The 24,017-nt window shown below is 45.6% G+C and overlaps 1 protein-coding gene across 1 annotated transcript; it reads right to left on the reverse strand.

Annotated features, from left to right (window-relative positions):
- Nucleotides 1-407: 407 nt before the first annotated feature.
- Nucleotides 408-19,233, reverse strand: FAM83F (family with sequence similarity 83 member F). Its single transcript, XM_037389857.1, has 5 exons — nucleotides 18,763-19,233; nucleotides 14,816-14,983; nucleotides 6,526-6,647; nucleotides 5,227-5,939; nucleotides 408-472 (listed from the first exon to the last, which is right to left on the reverse strand). The coding sequence occupies exons 1-5, from the start codon at nucleotides 19,216-19,218 to the stop codon at nucleotides 408-410; spliced, it is 1,524 nt and encodes a 507-aa protein (XP_037245754.1). The 5' UTR covers nucleotides 19,219-19,233.
- Nucleotides 19,234-24,017: the final 4,784 nt, after the last annotated feature.

Here is a 24,017-nt window from a genome sequence, read left to right on the forward strand (position 1 = left end):
GCCAGTCAGACCAATACATTTCTGCAGTGCAGTAAACAAAGCAACACAGTAATTCTGAGTCTGTAGCTAGACAGACTGAAGTAGCAGCACAAGTAAGTCAGAAAATCTCTTACATTTATCTGGACACAGAGTGAGCTCTGAGACCAGTCATCACAGTGGTTAAAATACGTGTGCACACAGACATATGGACTAATACATTCATCATTAACCCTCATTTAAGGGACCGACCATCCAAAGTCTATACTTCACCCAGTAAACGTGCTTTAACTGGGGATGCCAGGTGCGTCCAGGACTGCTCAGTGGCTTTACAGACCACTGTGTGAGGATATGGCTGTAGGTTCAAAATCAATCAAGAGTTTACTGTTCCAGCTTGTTCAGTCTTCAGTTCTCCAGACAATCCTTCCCAATCAAGATAACACACAGGTAGACTGTTTGTTTTTATCGCTTGTAGTGGAGTTTGGACCCAGGTTACCTGGAGTGAAAAGAAGTTAATGTTAAATAAATAAGACATGGATAAAGTTTGGACTCACACATCAATCCTCTCTCATTTTACTATACACCTTGTATTAGACCTACATTACTCTTCACTGTCATGTGGTTTTATTTCCTACTACTGTGAAATGAAAATACATTAAAATAAGAGCAAATCCAGCGTATACTGTGGAGAAAACTACTGGAGCAGTATTTCCAGGCTTTGGCCTGTACCTAGGCCAGCTTCAGTGGCATTCTCGGGTCCCAGCTGGCATTGAAAAACAGCCTGGCCATGACATGGGTGGGAGGTTTTCCAAAGAGTGAGGTATGAAAAAAAAAAAAAAAAAAGTCATCTCAACCATTTGATCCACACACACATTCTCAGTAGAGGTTTGTTCATGTCCCATTTTAAACATCTCAAGCACCTGTATTTCCACCATTTCCTTCCAAGACAAATCCTGAGGCCTCAGGGTCTCTCACTTCAGTAGTACAGTATGCTGCCACAATTTTTTATCATCTTTGTTCTTCTCATTGCTCACTCTGTGGATTCCTTCTGCTCCCAGTATCTGTACTTTTCAGTGCTTGCACTGCTGTCTGATCTCCTCCTTTACAGCCTGTTGTCGGTCTGGATGCCCCAAAATATTATTTTCAACACTGTACTAAAGTGTATTTGCAGAGGCTTTTACAAATAAGGGAGCCTGTCTGTGCTGTCAGCTCAGCAAGGCTTACATGACCTACAGCCCAGAGCAGTACGTACTGAGAGGGGCTGCCATGCAGTTTGCAGTCACTCTGAACAGGACAGACCCCATTCATGTATCGTATAGATGTATAGACCAAAGGTAAATGTGCATTTCCCAAGCGGTTGGAGCCAGTGCCCAATACAGAGTGAGAACAGGGAAGGAAAACTGCCACAGGTCATGGTGACATGGTACTGAGAAGTCTCAACCTTGCTAAGATGAGGGAGCTTTCAACCCAAGCCCTGCCCCTGAACTGGGCTTCCAGTGAATCATTTTTCATGTCATTCTCTTGCTTGTGGGTATTTGATCAATGTTTTCCTCACCTCTAGCTAACGGGGAAGAGAAGAGCTTTCTCCTCTCCCTCTCCTTGTCTCCACCTTCTTCCACACTGCAACTTCTTGACATTCACGTGGGAGGCTGCACTGCAACCTGCCCTCACTTTTGTGGCTGCTCTGTATGCTACTGCCTCCTCTACTGCATTGAATTCTACCTCCTGTCCCAGCTTTGACCCATTCGCTATGTTACTTACTACTGAGTTCATCATTACTGCTATCTCCTCACTACCCTCGTTCCCCTCCCTGTCTGTTTCACATTCAAGAGCCTCATATTTACTTTCAAAAGTGTCTGTGCTCTGCTTAATCTCAACTCCCAACTTCATTCTTCTCACTTTCTACTCTTGTCTTCTGACCTTTTCCTACAGATCTTGCTACAGTTAGAGCAAACACCCTCCTTGTATGTACCCAACAAGGTTCCCCTCTTTCTCTTTCGAAAGGAGGCTGAAAATTCCAGTTACTGCCCATCCATGATCCCACTTTGGCTGAAAAACACCGGTGATAATGAAGCACTACTTCTGTGGTATTGCAATGCCCAGTGTAAAACCTGTGTCTTGTTGCAAGAACCATCCAAAAGTGAAACACAAAATCCTGCTATTATGTGTTCTGCAACCAACATTCATGAGAAGTGAAGGCCAATGTATGGAGCAACTCAGGATGGCAGACTCTTCTGAACGAGCCCACTTTGCTTCTTGCAGGGGAGAATAAACAAAAAAAAGTGCCAGTGCCTTCCAAAGGCACACAGCTTTCAAACCCTTGCAGTAGCTCCCAGAAACTGCACACAGATGTCAGTGTCTTTGCTGATCACAGTCTGCCAAGCAGCAGCTTAAAATTAACAAGATTCTGGTCAGGTTCAGAGCTGCTGCTGTTGTGTTCCTAAGAGGGTAACAGTGAAATTTAAGAGTTGTGTCAATTTGATGATGTGGTTTAAGAAAGCCTTGTAAGACAAAGCACAGTCTGCATGGCAGTGTGCTAGGACAGCACCTCAGGATGTTAATTAGGACACTTAGTTTGAGACATCTGTAGCCCTTGTATTTTCCAGACTCCCAATTCTGACTTGTAGGTATCCTTTTCTAGCATGTAAATACCAAGTCAGATTTTCAGACTCCGTCATAGAACACACTTTCATCACTTCCCTTCCCACTTCAGATTCTTTTCATCACCATTTGCTCTTACAAGACTGAACCTGACCTTTAGCCTGCTTGAATAATGTCTTCGATTACTTTGCAAGCTGCTTGGGATGTGGATCTGGTCTCTGCACATTTGCAAGGTGGGATGTGTATCTGTGGTACTACAGAATTAATAGTGATTTTGGAGGATGTGTGCACAGGCAGGCCTACAGGGCTTGTGTGGTGTTTAATCTTTACAAAAGGTAAGGGCAGCTATTTCAAACTGTGAAGTTCTGAATAATTGCATCCTAACCTGCACAAAGACAACTTAAACTTCTAAAACTAAGTCAGTCCTATGATTACCCAAGAACAAAGTGCCTCCTATTTTTATCTTGAAGTTGGAACTCTATTCCACGCCCATGTTCAAGAATTTTTTATTAAATCCTAATGATGCATGTGCTACTGATTAAGTAGCTGCAGGATCTTCTGGGTAACTAATTTTTTTCCTCTTTCTCACAAGTCTCCACCTTCCTAATATGCCCTCTACCACCTCTGTTCACATGCCACTTTGGGACCATTAGACTAGAGAATTCAATTCAAAAGCAACACACAAGCAGTGGTCTTCCTCCAGCCTCTTACAACACCAGATGACCTAACTCTACTTACAGCATACTTAAAAAGCTGTGGAGTCTCCCGTTGCCTCTGTGAACAGGCATTCTCAATTTGCATAAAACAAAAAAAAAAAACCAAACTTGCATGGACTCCTTAGAAAGACTTACCAGGTCAGGAAGAGCACAGCAGGAAGGCTGGTGTGCTGGACCTCTGTGCCTTCCCTGCACCTGTTCTCAATTTTCCTTCCCCTTTATTGAAAGAGATGGCAGCCCTCAGGAAGTAGCAGAGGCCATGAATAAAACCTGAACATAATACCACGATAGTGTTTTTGTGGAAATGGTCCAGATCAAGCATCAGACTGTCTGGCACAGATCCACTGTGTTAAAAGGAACAGGGACATCCCTGCTGCCCTGACTGTGCAATGCCCCTGAAGGCTGCAGCACCCCACCGTTCAGTTAGAGACATCCATCTCTTCCGTGTCTCAGTCTGGGCCTAATTTCATCATGGCATTGTGGGAATGGCGGGCTGTCTGCTTTAAAAGAACTGGCAGTGAGAAATGCAGTAAATCTCTGATATTGTGAAGTGCTGACAAATCAGAGATTACACAATTCTCCACTTCTGTCACTAGAGGGTAGTGCAAGCCCTCGGGTCCATTCCTCCGAGGGGAAATGCCCGTACATCCCCCTATAGTCTTCACCGGTTTTGTTTTTCCAGGCTCTGAGGAATGGGGCCTGGTAGCACACCCTGTGTGTGCTGAAGACATGAAGTGATTTGGAGAAAGGACCTCTTTAGACCACGGTTTACTTCTGCCTTCCCAAATGCACATCCTAAAATAGGTCTAATACAGTCCTAAATAAACTATCCATACCTTCTTACGATTCATCTCTCTTGTATTCATTTGGCATTTTTGAGTCTGTCCTTTATCCAGCTAGAAATATTTCTAAGAACCTAATCAATCGCTGTGGTTGACCTTCCCAATACCACGCTTTTCTTTTTGGTCCCAGAACAATGTCTTCCCATTTCATGGCAGTCTCAAGAGAATTCAGTCTCTCTACACCTTCATTTCACATTCGTCAGAGCACAGAATGGTCTCTGGCCAGACAAGCTGAGGACAAATTTTCTCCCTGGAACTAGTTTATTTTCCTGGTGGAGCAGGATGTATTTACAGCCAGCACAGCTCACTGAGAGAGGAAGACAATCAGACTGAATAGCCCATAGATTTACTTCAGTCTGACAAAATATCTAAAATGTCGGGAAGTTAGCTATGAACCCATAAATTGGGAGAAATCTGTGTAATTTGTGTTTTCAACAGGATGAAGCCTTGGAAGGACTTAGTGAAAATATCAACCGTGCATTAACAAAGGAAGAAAAGTTGAGATCTAGTACTTCTCCATAGCTTCTGCTTTTGTAAGCTTCTCCCCTGTTTCAGAAAGTGATAAAGGAGCAAACAAAAAAGGCTTCCACCCCGTCCTCCTCTTCTTGCCCCCTCACCTCAACATAAATGCATTTTCCTCTCTTCTCTACCAGTAATTTGTAACAGTAAACACATCTGACTAAACTCAAATGGGAAAGGTGAGGTTACACTGAAAATCTGTCTGCACCCTGCTAGCCACTACAATAGTGAACATACTGCTGCTGTTTATCAGGGCAGGGCGCGTTGTGAACTGTACACAGAACCTGTTTTACACAAGGACACATCTACCTTTCTCTCCCTTATTCTCACATCCGCTTGCTGGAAGTATGAGAAAAAATGTACCTGAGAAGTACCAACTTTACAATAAGACTGCCATTAAATTGCCTTCATCATTTGATACAACTTCTACTCTCCTTTGATCCCACTCATTTTAATAGAAAGAAAATAACAGGATCTTCCCACAGGTGCCTATATTGTATACGTTTGCACCAATCAGCCAAACTCAGAACAAGGAACACAGAAGCAGAATATGCTGGTAGAAGAGGTTTTACCTGAGATGCCTCCAGTGCTCCGAACACTGGCACGGCCAATGCTGAGCTGCTCATATTCCAGTTTCATGTTCCCAAGGTCTTCTCCTGAGTGTCCTTCACTGGCAAAAGAATTTGCCTCAATGCTTGAGCCTGGAGACCGTTTGGCCTTGCGACCGAAAAGCCCGCTGGCAAACCGTTTTCCTTGCTTTGAATTGGCCTGTGCATCTTCTTTCTTCACATCACGAATAGACTCTCTGGATTTGGACTTACTTTTCAGGTCCATGTGGAGCCGGGACAATAGTTTCTGAGGGCTCCGATTCAGCTTGTTCAAGTTCTCTAGTGGTGGATCAATTTCTGGGAACTCTTGCTCCAATGTGACTAAGTCATTCAGAAACTGATTTAACCGCTTCTTTGACTCATTTGTTTCCTCCTTTTCCATGTTCCCCTGATTATCCTGCCGGTGCCGTGAAGCCCACAGCATCATATCACCACGGGCTGCCCCTGCCACTAAACCATACTTGGGGTTAATGAACTTCCGAGCCACGGTGGAGGAATGAAGGCCTGGCTTCCCAATTCCGAGAAGGAATGGGTTAGCAATACCCAGTTCCTTGTATAAATTAACTTCCTCTGAGATGGCATAGAGCTCACGAAACTCAATGTCAAACATCTCCACGTGCTGTCCTGTCAAGACTAGCAGGATGTTTCTGTCAATGTGGGATGAACTCCACGTGAAGCTAAGAGTAGGAAACAGAACCAACATTAGATTTTGGGGTGCATACTTGATCCAGCCCACCTAGCAATATCTAAGACACTATATGGGAATATGCAGCACTGTGACATCTGCTCATAGGTCCTTGCCAAGATGGGTCAGGACAGATACATTAAGCTAGCTATTACTGTTGTTCATCAGGCACGCAGACCAGATCTGGAAGAAAAGGCCCTAAAACTCTGAAGGTCAGTTTACCCTTTTAGAAAAGCAACAGTGCATCAACAGGAGGGTCTCCAGACTGACAATCACACTGAAGAGAACTGAGCACAGTGGCTGGTGGGGAGTCCTTGCAGACCACCACTTGATGCAGTGTGGAACTCTCTCTAGCCCACTGAAATGGTCCACTAGCATGGGCGTGTTCTGTTCTCTCAGGAGTAGCTTATGCTTTACGCCATCTTCTCTGTCATCCCACTCCAGTTTCTACAGATGCCACACAGACTACAGAGGCTGGGATAAGAAAGGGAGCGACATGGGAAGAATACTCTCCAGCAAAGACACGAGCCATTCTTTACACAAAGAATGTAGCTTTGCCTTAAGCAAAAGCAACCCACCTGTATGATCCAGTGGCCACCTTTTCACCATCCACCATCAGGAATCGGGATGCCAGTGTGCCTTTGATCTTCCCCGCTGGCATGTAGAACCCAACTCCTGTCACAGAACGTATGCGGATATTCTAACAGGGAGGTGAAAAGACAAAATGTCACAGTAAGTAGGGCAGAGAATTAGATAATTGCCAGCTCCAAGTCTTAACATGTCACTCACATTATCTCACTACTTCTGGGACTACAGCTCATTTTGTATCAGCCACTAGAAATCAGCAGGGCTGCAGAAAGGAAAGCATAGTGCCGTAAGACCCACTGTCATCCTATCTAGAAGTCACTCCCCTCCATCAGTTTATAGTCTTGTTCAATGGGTCAGCATCTTCGTAACCCTGCCTGCTGTCTTCAGCTATTCATCTTATCCCGCTGGCAAGACAATGCTTTCAAAATCAAATAATCCTCCATCTCCAGCTCTGTGCTCTAGCTCAGAAGGCCCAGCCCAGTTCAAGGTAATGAATCAGAGGAAACACTGAGTCACATCTGCACTCTGAATCCTGATCCCTATTCCACGGCACTTGTGAGCTCTTCTCTGGATTATGTTAGCAGGACCACAAAACCAAGGGACTTTCCAACACCTGCGCAGTGCAACGGACACAGTTACTTGGAGGTAAATGTATGAGACAGGTCTATATCAGGTTCTTTTTGTGCTTGTGTTCGGATTCCCCACAACATATAGATTGACAAAACTGGGCAAATTAGAAGACTAGACAATTTAATTATTAGAGAATAGAGGAGGAAACAATTCCATTGCTTAAAAGATATGTTTCCTGTCTGTTATAACAAAAGGAGAATGCTGAGCTTTATAATTTTGCTAAGAACCCCAAATAGTTACAGTGTCCACCCAGATTCCTCACTGTTCAATGGAGAGTGAAAAAATACAGAACTTTTTTTGAGCAAAAGTAGTAGGATCAGTGTCTCTGCTGATGCCCTGAATAGATCAGCAAAGAAGAATTTCTGAATAAAAGGAAGGAAAACCTTTTTGTAAGACGAATAGCAGTACTTAGAAAAAAAATACCTCTCCCCAAATGTCCCGTCTCACACCCTTTGGCCAGCAAACCTACAACTTATAAAAGAAAGCACTACAAATCACAGAGAAAAAACTTATTTAAGGTTACATGATTTTCAACAACAGATGTGCGCCTGGGCTTACTCTAAGAACGTATCTGCACAATGGACTGTTATTCTGCTCGTAGGTCCTGGCTACATGAGGCTGAATTGCCAAACTGTCTAACATGAAATGCCCCTCCCCCCACCCGCAGCAAAACCCAGAAGTATTGATTGTCAGTGTAAGTTTAGAGCAAATTACCTTGTCGCTCTGACACACAAATTTAGACCATTTTCTTCATTCCACCACCTGTCTCTGTAAGAATTCTTTAACAAAGAAAAGCTAAAAGGTATTGTAATCTGGAGTAATAAACCCAGGGTTGGGAGTCAGGCAGTCCCAAGCATAATCACATTTCTGACACTATTCCCTATGATGTTCTCGGAAAGTCGATTCACCTTTGCCTTGTTCTTCCCCCATCTGCAGAGCAGAAGAATCATGAGGATTGGGCTAATGCTAGCACAGCCTTGGATCCCGCAAAGAGCTAAGTCCTACTGTTATAAACCTCACTGACAGCTTAAGTATTGATAAGACTAGAAATCAGCATGCAGCAACAAGTCATTATAAGAATGCAGATATCTTTCAAAAAATTTTTTTCCTGAATATAACTCTTACCTTTTGAATCTGCTCCTATTTCCCCCACTGAAATACAGCAGTGGCAATACAAATTCTGACTAAGAGTAACTGATGATACTACTATTTTGCATGCTTGATCTGTCTGGAGTCCTGTGTGGGCATTAGCTAATTAATGCTCCCAACACTGCTGAAAGTATTATTACCCTGTTTTAAAGATGAGGAGCCCAGGAGAAAAAAAGATGAAGTGACTTGCCCAAGGCCTAGCAGTGAGTCATATGTGTGGGATGCTGAATGCAGGTTGGGTAGAGCACAGGAGAAAGGGTGCCCTTTCCAGTGTTTAGAATAACATTTGTTGGCTGGCTGATCACCTGAAGTAATTCTTTCCCCCTGCCGAGTAAAGTTGGATGCAGGATTTGCCAAACCATAGAATATTGACTGCAAGTGACAAGGACCTCCGTTTTTCAAATCAGTCAACAGCTCTGACATATCATGTACATTTGTGAACCAATAATTATCATCCTGTGCGAGAAGGAAGTTGCTTAGCATGTAACAAGTGTGGATTTTGTGTTTTTATGTTGCACCACCTTCTTTTGTTGGAAAGAAAGCACACTTGAATTCCTGCAGTAACTGAGCTATGTAACACTTAGAAAGGCACAGAGGGATAGAACCAAACAGCTGAACACATAAACTTCCTTGAACAAAATAGGCACAGGAGAGCATAAATACATCTTGAAATGAAGAAAATAAGCACAAAGTCATATAAACATCGAGTCACTTAACAGGTTATTTGTATAATGTTTTCTGCCTTGAAGGATCTTGGAGCATTTGTAGACTGATATATCAAGCTGTACAGAGGAGGAACAAGCCTGGGTTCACGTACTGAAGACTACACAACAACAAAAGAAGAAAGACAAACATAAATGAGGTGAGATTGCAGCCATTTTGCGGGGGGGGCACTAGTGTTCCGGTAGTAACAAATATTTTGGGTAGAAAACCAGTTTGTTCACCAGATAGGAGTGACCCCCTCCAGACCTGTATTCTTGCAGAAGCCTGCTTAAGGTTTGTTATATCCTGGCTTACGGAAGCTGCAGTCTGCATTAAATTTCCACATTTCCTTTACACAGGCTTACACCACTCCTCATCACAAGCAGTGACTAACGTCTCCCTGGCAGCAACTTAATACAGACTGGTAACAGTCAAGCCTGACAGAGCATCATAATACAGTGAAGGAATCAGTCTTTGTTACTTTATTGTGACACACATTTAAACCTCACCCTGAATCCACAGAAAATTAAATTAAGACCCCATTTAGAAAGTCAGCAATACATTGTGCTGTTGACTGACACTTAGTTGTCACGCGACAACTGAGAGTTTGTGACACAACAGTGTCACAAAGAATCACTCAGTTCAATGCACAAGTTGTCAATTGAGGCCAGCAGGTCAAGGGAGGTGATCCTCCCCCTCTGCTCTGCCCTGGTGAGGCTGCATCTGGAGCGCTGTGTCCAGCTCCAGGCTAGCCCAGTTCAAGAGAGACGGGGAACTACTGGAGGGGGTCCAGTGGAGGGCGACAAAGATGATGAGGAGACTGCAGCATCTCCCTTATGAGGACAGGCTGGGAGACCTGGGCCTGCTTAGCCTGGAGAAGAGAAGATTGAGAGGGGATCCTACAAATGGATACAAATATCTGAAGAGCGAATGTCAAGAGGATGGGACCAGATTATTTTCAGTTAGTGGCCCGCAACAGGAGAAGGAGTATTGGGCACAAACTGAACCACAGAAGTTCCATCTGAGTATGAGGAAAACCTCTTTAATTTGTGGGTGACAGAGCACTGGAACAGGCTGCCCAGAGAAGTTGTGGAGTCTCCTCTGGATATTCAAAACGCAATCCTGTGCAACCTGCTGTAGGAGATCCTATTTTAGCAAGGGGGTTGGACTAGATGATCTCCAGAGGTCCCTTCCAACTCTGACCATGTCAGGCGATTCTATGACAGACCTGGGAAGTAGTGCTCCCAAGGCGGGGTTGAGTAGGGGCGACATAGAAGACAGACTCTAAAGGGAAGCATTGCAAGTACTTCCACCAGGGAATCCTGTGTGTACCTTCCCTCTTAGAACAACTGCTGATATATATATGTTGCAAAGCAAGCAAGGATCTTTATTTCAAGTTGGGATGGATAGCATGAACAACCTCTGTAAACTAACATATGTAAAACAGATTAAGGAGAGGCAACAGAAAAAAAGCAGTAACTGATAGATTACAGTTACTCAACAGTCCCTTATATCAACTGTGTTTTTCAAAATGTGGAGATGCCCTTTCTGCCATCCCTGGAAAAATCAGATCACTTCAGCCAACAGCATCTGATGAGGTAGCTCCTGTCCTTTGTTTTCTTGGACTACTGCTTCACCCGAGCACAGGGCTGAGGTAGGGGGGGCACAAACCCCCATTATTTCCCACTCTAAAAACCTAGATGGAGGTACCACAGAAGGGGGGAAAGAGGAAGAGAGATCTGGGATTCATGTGGACAAGACCACAGTAACAACAGTAAAGGACTTTTTATTATTCATGACCTGCAAGATCCTAATTTCTGGTGATCAGACCTCCAGGTCAAAGAGACGGATGGTAGGAGCTCATCTTACACAGGGATACAAAACAGCCATAATCTGGAAGCAGCCACCAAGTAATGCTGGGAAATACTGCAGACTTATCCTATGTGTTTGCCCTGAACAGTTTTGGAAAAGACGTGCTTGTTGACAAAACAGTAAAACTTACAGGTATTCAAGTAGCATAGGATGGAATGCAGCTAGCTGGACCTGGCCTGCCAAGGTCATTACTGGGTCTTATTTATTTGGCTCTTTGCAAAAAAAGAGCCTTGTCAGCCCCCATTTTCAAAAGGTCACAAGCAGCCTAAAAGATTTATTTAACAGATAATTAAAAACCCAACAGCACTGTATCACATTACACTTATGTTCTCCCTCACTTGAGTTAGGAATCAATGAGGAAAGACATGAAATACAAAAATGAAATTCCAAAAAATTCTTAGACAGAAACTTTTAAGAATTCCTGGAGTGAGGCGAGGAACTCCTTACATGTTGGGAAAATGAATGCAAAAATTAACATGAAGGTGAACTTCCTGCAGGTAACTCATTCCCTGGAGCTCTAGATGAATTTGCTGTCTTTAAGCAGGAGTGTTTCTTACTGCGGTCTTGATTAGCAGAAGCATGGGGAGAAAGAAAACGCATGTAAAAACTGGTAATAATGCTCACCCTCAGGTCAACAAGAAGAGGACTTTTTGTGGGTATGAATTTTGTGTCTATGAGAACTTTGATTCACTGTAATCTCCAAAGAACACTCCTCTGTCAAACATAACAGAAGTCTGGCAAACCATGTCCTGTAGGCTCAGAAAGCCTTATGACTCATACACGCAAGACACTCTTACTTACATCCCAGGATGAATATGCCGAGGGTTGAATTTAAATGCATTTCGAGTGATCTCCAGCCCTTCAGACAAAAATTGAGGTTTTCTCATTTCATGCTTGGAGTCAGTAAAAAAAAAACTTTTTGTCTTTGTGGAGTGAGGTACTCTCTTCCTACAGCAGTCTCCCTCCTGTGAAACTGTCAGCAGGTCATGATACCTTGCCCTCTCAAAATAATACAACAGCCAGGAATTTTGTGAAAACACCCAGTGCTGTGTGTAGACAAAGGGCAAATCCAGTGTTATCAGTAAATCTCCCAGTGTTAGGACCATTGAAGTATTCACTCAGCATTGGATGAACAGGGCAATAACAAAAGAGCAGGAATCACAGAACAACCTAAGCATCTGGTGATGACAGAAGACAGAATAAGCATCCTGACCCGGCAGCAATGACAGGCCATGGTAGTGTGTCATCTCTCTCCCTCTTTCCCTGGGATCAGAATTTGCCTCTAAACCTTGAAGTTATATCCCACATTGCTGCAACTTTCTGAGGAAAAGCCATCCTCTACATCCTGCAAAAGTATTTTGAAGGCAAGTGGGAAGAAGGGTGTGAAGGAAGAGTACGCAATTCCTTTGCTGACAAACTGTGGCCCATTGGTGAAAATCTTTTAGAAGAAAACACAATGATTACACAAAAAGACAGTGTAAGGAAAGAATCTTTTCCCTGTTGCTGAAAATCTGTAGAAGAAACTCGGACATCAAAGCAGATGTTAGGAAAGAGACATGTCATAAATACGAAATGGGTGAATGATAGTTAACTGCACTAGAGTTTCTCATTCTTCCTCAGCAATTCCAACATCCTCTGTGATCAAGAAGTGTAGGACAAAATAATTCTGCCTGAACAAGACCAGAGGCCCAACTTGCTTTGTTGCTTTAAATCTGGGTCTTCAACACTGAAAGTTCAAAACAACTCTTGACACATTACATCAATGACATGGGGGTGGAGGGAGTCCTCAAGGAGAAACTTTACCTTTTCTTAAGATTCCTTGGGTATCTAAAACCTGGCTTCAGGGGAATCACTATATGATGATTTCTGCCATACTGACCCAAGCAGCAGCATAGATACATCCAAGGCAGCCTTGGGCAGGATACTAAGACATCATCTTCCCTGAGAGGCAAATGACCTGTCTTCCCCTTACAAGAAGGCTCTTCCCAGTCCTTCCATAGTACCATTTAAAGGAATAAATTGCATTGAGCTTAACAAGATTAACTAAAGTGTTATCCATTTTGGAACAGGAATACAACAACCTTAAGTTGAATTTAAGATACAGTATGAAATAGATGGGAAAAGAGCAGGGAAAGTTGAAAGATAGCACTCTGGGGGCTGGAGCTCTGCAGAAGAGCGAAGGACTAGGTCAAAGAATGACATTAAAAAGTTCTTCTCAGTGGACCTCCTTCAGCTCAGCTTGTATTTGGACTTTTTTTAGCTGAAGGAGCCTAATGAAAAACACAGCAAGGCCTGCAGTGAGAGAAGGGAAGCACAGAAGGGACACAAAAGAGTTTTCTCCTGCTTTTGATGGCATCAGTTCAAACTCTTCCTCTTTGGAAAGGGTAATGCAACTAGGCTGCTGCAGGACCTAGTCACTGCTGTAGCATGTGACTGTAGTGACTAGTTTTGAAATGTAAAGTCTGTGTAGATGCCTACAGAGAAAGAGGTAAGATGAAGAGAAGAAGGGGATCACTTACTGTTTAAAGATGGAGAAGGCAGACAAAAAGGAACTCACATCTCCAATAGCATTGTAACTTATTTCTAAAATGCCAGGTCATTTTTTATTCACTCTATCCAGGAGTTAAAATACGCAGTACTGAAGTCATCGTTCCTGCACATGATGACACGGTGACAAAAAATATTGGGAAACAGGTACTGGAGCAAACGGAACCACTGCTGTGATTTCACAGTTTTGTACCAAATACACTAGGCTACAGAATACCCCTGAAGCTCGAAACAGGTCTATTATAATGATGTGCATGTCTTGCTTTCAAAGACACCAGAGGAAAGAAACTTCCATCTCTGTTTTGGAGAAAGATGAGAAAGCTGCTTGGCTGGATGTCTTTTTTGCTGAAGTCCAGAAACTCAGAAGCAGAGAGGTAGTTCAGAGGAGCACTGTTCAGATATATGCAAGTAATTTTCATCCAGATTTAAGATGGTTCTCCTAAAATGGTTAATATGAGCCTTTATAACCTTCAGAGCTTTTTGAGTTTTGGTTGTGGCTTTGTTTGGTTTTCTTTTTTTAATTATTAATTGACTGTTTATGGAAGATCTGCCCTTCCTCCAGGCAAAAAGGCACTTTTGGGTTTTTTTTCCACTGCTCAGAAGAACAGCCGGATCACAAGAACAGTGAGTCTGGCATCCCATAGGTTGTTTCCAACCTAGCAACTTTTCCACTATTCAAACAAGTCTGTAGTAGTGACAGTGACTAAAAAAACATGAAAAAAGCATGGAATACAGTACTAACTATAAACACACAAAGGATTTCAGTCTCTTTGTAATGGAATGAGATCCTACTGAAGCTGCTTCTGCCAGCTAAGCCAGGCTGACTACTATGCTGTGCTCTGTGTGCTGTATGAAGGCACACTCTAATACGGAACTGGGGAGCAGCTACGCTCCTCAGTCCCTTATGTTGTCAAGGAAAGGAGGACTACAAGCTCATTCACCCCCAGATAATCACAGCTGGGTAGGGAAGTCTTGATTTCACAGAGTGTATGTGTCCTATAACTGGGATCCATGCAGATAAGAACTCTGAAGAGCTACTCTGGACTCTGGGTTGAATCTTTGTGTAGCAGACCCACAAGAATTTCCTCAGACCATTTTCTTCCCAAACATGAATTTTTAGGTCACAAAAGCCAGGAAACTACACAGACCTCAGTATCAGGTGAAAGGCAAAAAAATCAAATCTTTCCTTTCTCTTTCCTTCTGTATTAGCAAGCCACTGTCTTATCCCTCTGTGTTCCATCACCCCCTGCCTAAGTACTGTGATGTGACTTGTAGGGAGGAAGAGATGTGTTTGCCTGTCAAAGTGAATTCCAAGATTTATTACCACTGAAAAAGGCCAATGATCTGCAGGAGATAACGGTTCGGTACTGAATATCTTACCCGTATCTGCAAGTCACTGAGGTCAAGGCATCTGCACATTTCCAGGAAGAGCTTCACACCTTCCTCATCTAGGATTATATAGACAGGGATCCAGTGCTTATATGCTGCATCAACAATGTCACGGAAGATGTCCCTGTCTGTAAATACATCCATGACCACTGCAATAATCTGGAAATAAAAAGACAGTAGACAGACAATTGAATAAAATATTAGGAAATGAAAGGGAGGCCCATCACTCTGGTACAAAATAAAGGAGATCACTGATACCAGAATATGGAAGAAGAGGATACAGGGGAGAGAAAAGTACAGGGATGTACATGCCTAAGCACTACCAATAATCTTGTAATTTTCTGGCTTGGCTCCTGCTGCACTTTGGAAGGAACTTAACAGATGTCTTTGTGGGTTCTCCTTCTTCTAGAGGGTGGTGGCTTATTTCAGCAGCCTGAGGAATGCCAAAGCCACATACCTAGCTTTTCCTCTGTATTGTGAAACTTTTGTTGCCTCTGTAGGGATCCACTTAAAGAAGAAAACACATTGAAAAAGAAGAGTGAAAAACACAGCTCTAACACTTAATCAGAAGACAAGTAATGGAAGAATGAATGTGCAGAGGAATCAGGGCCTCAATCCTCAGCCATGGTGCACAGTGCAGACAACAAGAATTTTATTTTCCCTTTTCCCCAGTTTCCTGCAAGAAGTCTGCTCTCAGGGCTGTCTTCCCGAGAAATGTCTTATGGAGCATAAACACCTCATATTTGTCAGGAAGGGACTGGGGTGTGTGTTCAAGATTTAGAGGCAAAATGATTGTTCCCTCTCTTGACATGTACATTTTTTCTGGTATAAAACTAATCCCTCTTTCCAGGTATAGCTTTTACATAAAAACAAAAAGTTGCGCTAATGTGACAGACAAGCCTGAACATTCATAGGATGAGTAACAAGAAAACCAAGAAGGTTACAGGCAACTTTAATGCTGATCTTACGTGTTTTGTCTTTCTCTCCCTTTCTGTATCTTCTACACCATTAGAAATATCAATTCAGTTTTCTGCCCAAAAAAAGTTATTCTCCCCAAATTTGAAAGGTTATGAATGAGGAAAACTACTGCTTTCCTAGTCTTGCTGGGAAACGTCAACTTGCCAGGTCAGAGTTCTCATGGTGACAGTATGCTGGGAATAGAGTTGCCCAAATTTTAATTACCCAGGTGCTGAGGTCACAGTCACAAGCCAAGCTGTGCTGGGGATGGCACATACAGGTGTGAATGGAGCTGAAGACTGGATCGAACAGTTGGATTTTCTTCACTTGAAGTTTGGAAGAGGTGCAGGCTCAAGTTGCAGGAACCCCCTATGGAAGGGGGAATAAATCTCATCAGAGACCTTTCCTTTGAAAAATGCCCTTGAATAAATTGCTTTTGGGAAAGCGATGCCACAGTAAATGTCCCCTACTGTGTTTGCTGAGTCTCTGCTTGTATGGCCAACAACAACCAACACGTCTGTTCCGTCAGTCTTCATCTGTCAACAGTGCTTACACAAGCCTTTCTTTGTTAGAAAAAGAAAAAAAGAGCTGACATTGTGTTTACGCTCCTCATTAACATGTAGGTTCCTGACACAGGTGAACTATGGTGGAACTACATTATACTAATAGCAAGTCCCTCAATAACTTCTGCTAGGTGGAAGTGGATTTCAGGTCCTGCCTAGGTTCTCACTTCCCAGCACAAAGCAGCAAGATGCAGGGAATGTTACCAGAACCTCTGAAAATTAAAATACAGTGAACCTGAGCTACTTTATTCCTGAACAACTTCATATACAGGCAGATTATAATTAAAAAATGTTGTTCATGCATTACTTCAGGCCTGTTATGCTCCCTCTCCCCTCCACACAGTGTGGTATGGATGTAGCTACCAAGGAGCAAGAACACCAGAGAATATTCATTTGAAGTAAGAACATCCACATAAGGAATTGATCAAGAATAAATACCAAAAGTGTGAACTTGTTTCCTTTCCATCCCCTCCATTTGCAATGAGTCCAATGACTGCAGAAATTATACCATATCCCAGACAAACCATTAATTGTTAGTACTGGCCTTGCAAGATGAAGAGATGGTTCCCTCCAGGCTTTGGGGCCCTGGGTCAGTTCAGGCTTCTTTGCAAGACTGTGGACTAAATGCATGAAAACTGCAGTCCTGAACAAAAAGCAAATGAGCTGCCTTGCAGAAGGCACTTCCAAGCCAGCAAAACATGCAGTGGGTGACCCACGCCTGTTGTTGTTTTAGTCTTCTCAAACCCCTGCCACAGCTGGTGGTCTGTCATAATTACTTAGGAGCATTCCCAAATACAGCAAGTCAGAGCACGAGTGTCTTGTCTACTCCTGCAAGAGGTTTTCCCCATTCCTTTACCCATCATGGATAATAAACTTATCTATAGGGCCCATAGGTGTGCCTAGCTCTTCATAGATATTTGAAGATTGGCAAGCATTAACTTGCCAATCTCATTGCAGCAAGGTAGCTTCATTAACGTATGTTTATAAAACACTAATGATAAGCCACCCACAGACATGTGCCACATATTACCAGTATCTGTTTAGACCTCCCTCAAAAAAACCCAACCCAAAAAAACCCATTCTCATCTGCTGAACGAAAAGCTGCTACCTGGAGACTTTTTTTGCTAGCCAGGTCAGCTGAACACAAGAGGCCGTTATCTATGAAAAGGACCATTAAGCGCTCAAATGGCTGTTAAAGGTGAAACTACCTTTGGGCTAGGAGGGGCACAGTTCATCCAGTCAGTAACAAAATAAAAATCTACAAAGGAATTAATTACTTTTAGGTGCCAGGCACAGCTACTGAAAAGAGCTAGGTTTCCCAGTCCTTGTATAGTCTGTAGAAGCATTTGTGGCAGTGCAAAAAGGATGTGAAGTCCCACTAAAACAAGAGTGTAAGGATTTAACAGTTTCTGGGTCTTCTATACAACTGATCACACCAGTTGCTGAACCGGATTATGGGTTGTGCATGTACCTCTGCAAGCAGAGAGGCGAGGAGATCACCTGCTGGATTAATGCCTCTCTGGAAAGTTTTCTGTGTTTCCAAGCGGATTTGGTCTTAATGAGTCTGCAAAAGTTGTGCTGGTGGGGTGGGGGCAGGTGAAGAAGGAAATAACTGCTGAATGAGGAAGTAGAAAGAACAGAAAGCAGCAAAACTAAGAGCAGGAACTAAGTTTCTTATGTTATACCCTTTCCCCAGGGGGAATGTCAGCTCTGAAGGGGATCTTTTCCTGGGTGGTCTTGCCTGGAAACTTCACCCACACCTAGAAAAACCTCGTCGTTGCCCCCATCTATTCAACGTGAGCTTTTGTAGCATCGCACCTGATTTGTTTTCTTGCCCGAGGTGCCCTGTCACCACAAACAGTCCTTTTGGGCCAAAGGAGGCACAGCCACATGTCTGGACTCTGGCTGCTTGCTGTCCAGGCTGGATGATGTTGAGACCACAATAAATAAACCCCAAACCCACCACCCCATAAAAAAATTCGATGCCCTGTGTTTAACTAGGGGTACCTGCATGTACAGGAGGGGTGGCTGTAACAGCATCATGGTCTGCCTTCCCCTGAGCCAGGGAATCAGACTGGGACAGGACAAAGCGAACCACAGGTAGGAAATCCCAGGCGTGGGTAGGAAACCTCAGTTTAGGGGGCGGGTGTGCAAGGGTTTAACCTCATCCCAGGCATCAGCTTTGGCAAATCGTAAGGTCACTGGCAACAAACGGCAGAACGAGCCCCGCCTGATGGATGCCGACCCACTGGAGGGCCCACGGCGAGGGAAGCCCAGCCACAGCGGGCTCTGGCCTCCCCCCACCCATGTGCCCCCCAGCCAGGCCCTGTGCCCAGGCACCCCCGGCCCCGGGGGGCAGATGGGCGGGCAGCGGTGGCCCTGCCAGGGCACCCGCGTCGAGCGGCGGCCGGGCCCTACCTTCTGCGCCTGCTGGATCATCTCCCGCACCACCTCCTTCAGGTGCGGCGCGCTCTCCTCCTTGCGGGGGTGCGTGAAGAGGGCCACCCTGCTGATGCCCCGGTAGAAGGTTTTGTCGGTCCAGCCCAAGTCCAACGGGGGCACCTCTGTGTCCGAGCACTCCGGCCAGTAGGCCAGCGAGAGGGTCTCGCCGCCGGGCCCCCGGGCCACCTTGCCGCCCTCCCGGGGGTCGTCATACCCCCGCCAGCTGCCCCGCAGGGCCTGCAGCTCCCGGCTGGAGAGAAAGTCGCGGAGCTGCTCCTTCCTCAGCGACTCCCGATAGGCCGCCTCGCCCCGGGTCACCAGCGCCTCCAGGGCTCGGCGCTGTTCCTCGCTGTAGTAGAAGCGGGCCTGGGCCTCCGTCACCTTCTCGTTGACGTGCAGCTCATCCAGCAGGAGCACCTGGGACTCCGCCATAGCGCCGGCAACCGCAGCGCCGGCTGGCCGAGGGCTGTGAGAGGAGGGAAGGGCAGAGCCGGGAGCGCCTCACCTGGCCTGCCCGAGCCCGCCCCGACGGGTGGGGCGGCCGCGCCGCCCTGCGCCGCCCCGGCCCCGGGGGACACAGCTGTCCCCTCAGCCTGCCCCTCACACTCGTGCATAATCCCGGGCCCCGGGGGCACGGCTGTCCCCTCAGCCTGCCCCTCACACTCGTGCATAATCCCGGACCCCAGGGACACGGCTGTCCCCTCAGCCTGCCCCTCACACTCGTGCATAACCCCGGGCCCCGGGGACACGGCTGTCCCCTCAGCCTGCCCCTCTCGCACTCGTGCATAACCCCGGGCCCCGGGGACACGGCTGTCCCCTCAGCCTGCCCCTCACACTCGTGCATAACCCCGGGCCCCGGGGACACGGCTGTCCCCTCAGCCTGCCCCTCTCGCACTCGTGCATAACCCCGGGCCCCGGGGACACGGCTGTCCCCTCAGCCTGCCCCTCACACTCGTGCATAACCCTGGGCCCCGGGGACACAGCTGTCCCCTCAGCCTGCCCCTCTCGCACTCGTGCATAACCCCGGGCCCCGGGGACACGGCTGTCCCCTCAGCCTGCCCCTCACACTCGTGCATAACCCCGGGCCCCGGGGACACGGCTGTCCCCTCAGCCTGCCCCTCACACTCGTGCATAACCCCGGGCCCCGGGGACACGGCTGTCCCCTCAGCCTGCCCCTCACACTCGTGCATAACCCCGGGCCCCGGGGACACGGCTGTCCCCTCAGCCTGCCCCTTTCGCACTCGTGTATAACCCCGGCCCCCTGGCATGGCTGGCACCGAGGGCACTGACCACAGAACTTGGAGGAGCACCAGGCCTGGGCCACAGGTGTATTTTGGGGTGCAAATGTCAAAGTCTGTTTCGGGAGCAGGGGGTGTCCTCCTTTTTCAGATGTGGCAGCCACTTGAGGGGAGCTTGTGGGGAAACGGGGGACACGAGTGGGGCCAGGGATGTGGGCAGAGCACCGTGGTGGCCACAAGCCGTGGTCCACTGGCTGCAGCTGGCTCCCAGCCAGCCTCTGCCAACCTACCCGCAGAGCAGCGGCAGCGGCTCGGCCACTCCAGACAAGCAGGCGGTGGGTTCCCAGCTCCCTGACAGGGAAGGTGAAGAGCGATTTGCCAGAGGCCACCCAGCAGGCTGGTGTCAGAGCTGGGAATAAACCAGCCCTGCTCCCAGTCTCTGGCTGGGAGCGTGAATAAATACCCCCAGCTCGACGCACATGTCCCAGCTGAGAGGGCAGGGGCTGTAATGTTGAATTATGATTTTTGCGTGGCATGCGATAGTTGCTAGGGGCCCTAATGAAGATTCAGGCCCACTGCAGTTTACGGTGCATAGGCAAAGGATAAAAAGCAGTGCTTCTACCTTGCAGCCCAGGGAGCGAGCTGGCAGGGATGGGCAAGGAAACGGGGATGAAGACAGACAAGGCAGTGGTGAAGTAAAACATTCAGAGGCATTTGCAGGAATTTGCGTATGTGATTAGTCCAAAATGCTCAGTTGTACAGAAAGCGACAGGGTAGCTGCTGGAGCTGCTCTTTGTCTCCTCTCTATCAGCAATCACCTGCCCTCTTGGACTTAGAAGTCCAAGGATGATGTGGGGCACTGAAGCTCATCCAGTGCTCTTCTTTAGGTAGAAGGGAGAATTTTAGTATTCCAGACTGTCATCAGTAGCTTTTCCTAGCATGAAATTCAGTTAAAATTTGAAATTGCACTTTGCAGAGGTCTAATCCTCTGCCTATCGTCTCCTTTAATAATTAATTTCAATATAGGTTCTTTTAGCCTGATTTCTGATGGAAATGAGACTTACATGGCCATGGTGTCTGCATCTGTCTGCCTGTCTGTCCATGTCTCTAATAACTTTTGAACCCACTGGCTGATTTTGAACAAGTTTGGCAGGAGCGTAATTATATTCCTACAGATTTTGTGAAAATAAGTGGCCTGATAGCAAAAAAAAGACCCTATCACAGTCCCCGACAGGGAAAGTTGCAGTGTGGGTTCACGTCTTATTAGATTTCAGATTTTTCATAAAAGTGAAAACACTAATAAGTTCCTGATCTGTATGAAAAGCTTCAAATGAAGTTTATGCCATCTTTGACACCCTGGTCTATGAACCACAATATACAAACACACAGCAGACGCAGCTTTGTTAGTTCCAGTGCTCACTAAACTACTTGGTGGGTTTTTTTCTGTACCAGAGGCTGCCATCAGCTCTGCTATTTCATGTGTGGATAAACAAAATCTCTTTAATCCTAGGTGCTCTATTCATTCACAGCTACACAATGTCATCCTTTGTGTTCAGCTAAGGCTCCCACATGAAAGCAACACTAGGTTCACAAATGTATGTTTAGTTTTATATTTAAAAGCAAGCGAACATTTCCCATATCTGAGTAAAAGCAGCAGAGATTTTTTCAGTTTGTTGTGATGAAATGTTTACCCCCTATCTCTCACTCTAGAAGACAAAGTGTGTCTGTGTGTTGATATGATAAATAGGGGCAAGGAGCTGTGCAAAAGCTGAGAGACCCTTTCCCAACGCATGCACGTGTCCCGTGCCCACTCCCCATTCTTGCAGCAATACGTTCCAACCACGCATATTTCCTATATGAAGTTTTTATAAGATCTGATGATTCAGTCCCTTGCAATACACCCTGACCATCCGGCTGACAGCTTCACCTCAAAGACTGGTAAAAAGGGCTGTGCAAACAAACTGCCCTCTCAGTCACATAGGTAACCCAACCCCTCGGGACTGGAGAAACGTGGCAGGCAGAGTGGGGGGAAATACTTGTGCCTGGCCCTGCCCCTCTGGGAGCAAGGAGTGAATTCCAGTTTCCACTCTCAAAAAGGGTCATTATTGTTTCAGTTCAGGTTTTCCTCTCTGCCCTTTGCACTGGCTCAAGAGAAAGAAGAAAGGGGAAGGCTGCTTTTGAATTGGGCTGAGGCAGCAGCAAATCCATGCAGAACTACACTATCAGTCCTTTGATTTATTTTGTTTGCAGGGATTGCTCGCTGGAGAGGCTGTGTGTGTGTAGGCAGGGTTGGGTCTCTTTGCTTTTCACCTTTGTTTGGGTGTCGTTCCAGCCAAGTCCTGGTTAAGGTCTTGCTTACTTTTCTGGTCTGGTTCCAAAACGTTTTCCAAAGGATGTAAACTAACCTGTCAGGAAATAGGTATTTGTAACCCTCCCTCCAAACCCATTACAGCGTTTTAAATCTGCCTTCAAACACCTCCCACGTATATTCTGGTTACTTGGGCCTAATTGCTTCACTTTCCTTTGCAGTGCAGGTTGTGCATTAGATAAAGATTATGACACCTTATATTTAGCATTAATTGTAACTGCGCTTGTCCTGAGAATACATCTCTCTTGCCAGTCCTTCCTGTGTAATTTCAGCCCACCTCATGATATATTCTTTGATAAATTTTCCAGCAGTGTTTTTCTTGTGACATACACTGCTACAAGCTCTTGTTATAAATCTTTGGGTGCTCAGCTCTTTAGGGAAAAAATTCTGATGCCTTCCGTCTCACCTACATCTTATTTCTCCCAAGGGCAGTCAGCATCTACATGCAAACAGGAGTAAAAAGTGGGGTAGATATTAAAAAGAAAGTATCATAGTATCATTTTGTGATAAAATGGTTGAGAGCAGTATAGTAGAAGCCTTTTTTTGAGGGGCGGTATCCTCCAAAACAAAACAGCATGATTTACCAAAATGTCTCCGATCAACCATACTACCTTTGGGATTTTGTTTTGTGGGGTGTTTGGGGTTTTTTCATGTTTTTTTTTTTCTTTTTATTTTTTTTCCCTCTCCATAAAAAGCAGCAACTGGTTAAAAATGAGCTTTGCAAAGAAAACGGGATAGTTTATGGGATGGAGGACACAACAGTGTTTTCCATTTCTCAGTGTCCCAGTTGCAGGTTAGCCTGAGCTGATGGGGCTTTGCTCTCTTGAAATGGAAGAGTAAATAAATAGGTGCCTGTGTTATGTTTGTTACTAAACACTACACTCCTTCCCTGTGCGGGCTGGCACCACAGCAAGACTTGCAAAGGCTTGGTGGAGATTGCATCTTCTTGATTCTCTTCTCTGCAGCTGGGATCCAGGAGTTTGTGGGAAGACTATTACACGTGCAGCAAGCTGCATCTGCTTGTCCCAAGTTTGAAATTTCATTTGCACAGGCTGCCAACCCGGTACAGGAATGGGTGCATTAGTCATGTCCAAGTATTGGCAGAGCTAAAAAAGCCTGAAACAAAGTGATTTCAGGGTGCAGAGGAAGAAGCATTTGCCTTCACCGTTCTCCCTCCAGTGACCCAAAGAGCTGCCGGCGGTGGAAGGTAGGTGTGTCACTTCTGAAGCAGCAGTGACAGACTGCAATCTGGAGGATTGAAGAAATGCTTTCAGATGCTTCCTTTCTGTCATATTACACTGCCTCAGGGAGAAAACCTAGCTGCTGAATTGAAGAATTGCCGCAACTGAGTCAAGTGCTTCTGGCCTCCCACTCAGTTTTTCAGCTGTTGTTTCCATGTGAGAGTAAATAGGTAAGGGAGTGTTCTGAAGAGAGCAGAAAGGAACAACTGTGTTCATAGGCTCATTTCTTGCAGCAAGGTATTTGCTGACTGAGCATGCACAGAAAGGCCTTTAGCGGTTTTCCGTGGCTGCTCCCATTCACAGGGCATCAGTTTGAGGTGGTTTCCTGTAAGGAATAGAGCTGACCCAGGTCTCTTGCTTAATCTTTCAACTCCCGTATAGGCA

The sequence above is a fragment of the Falco rusticolus genome, chromosome 5, assembly GCF_015220075.1.
Source record: "Falco rusticolus isolate bFalRus1 chromosome 5, bFalRus1.pri, whole genome shotgun sequence".
Lineage (NCBI taxonomy): Eukaryota > Metazoa > Chordata > Aves > Falconiformes > Falconidae > Falco > Falco rusticolus.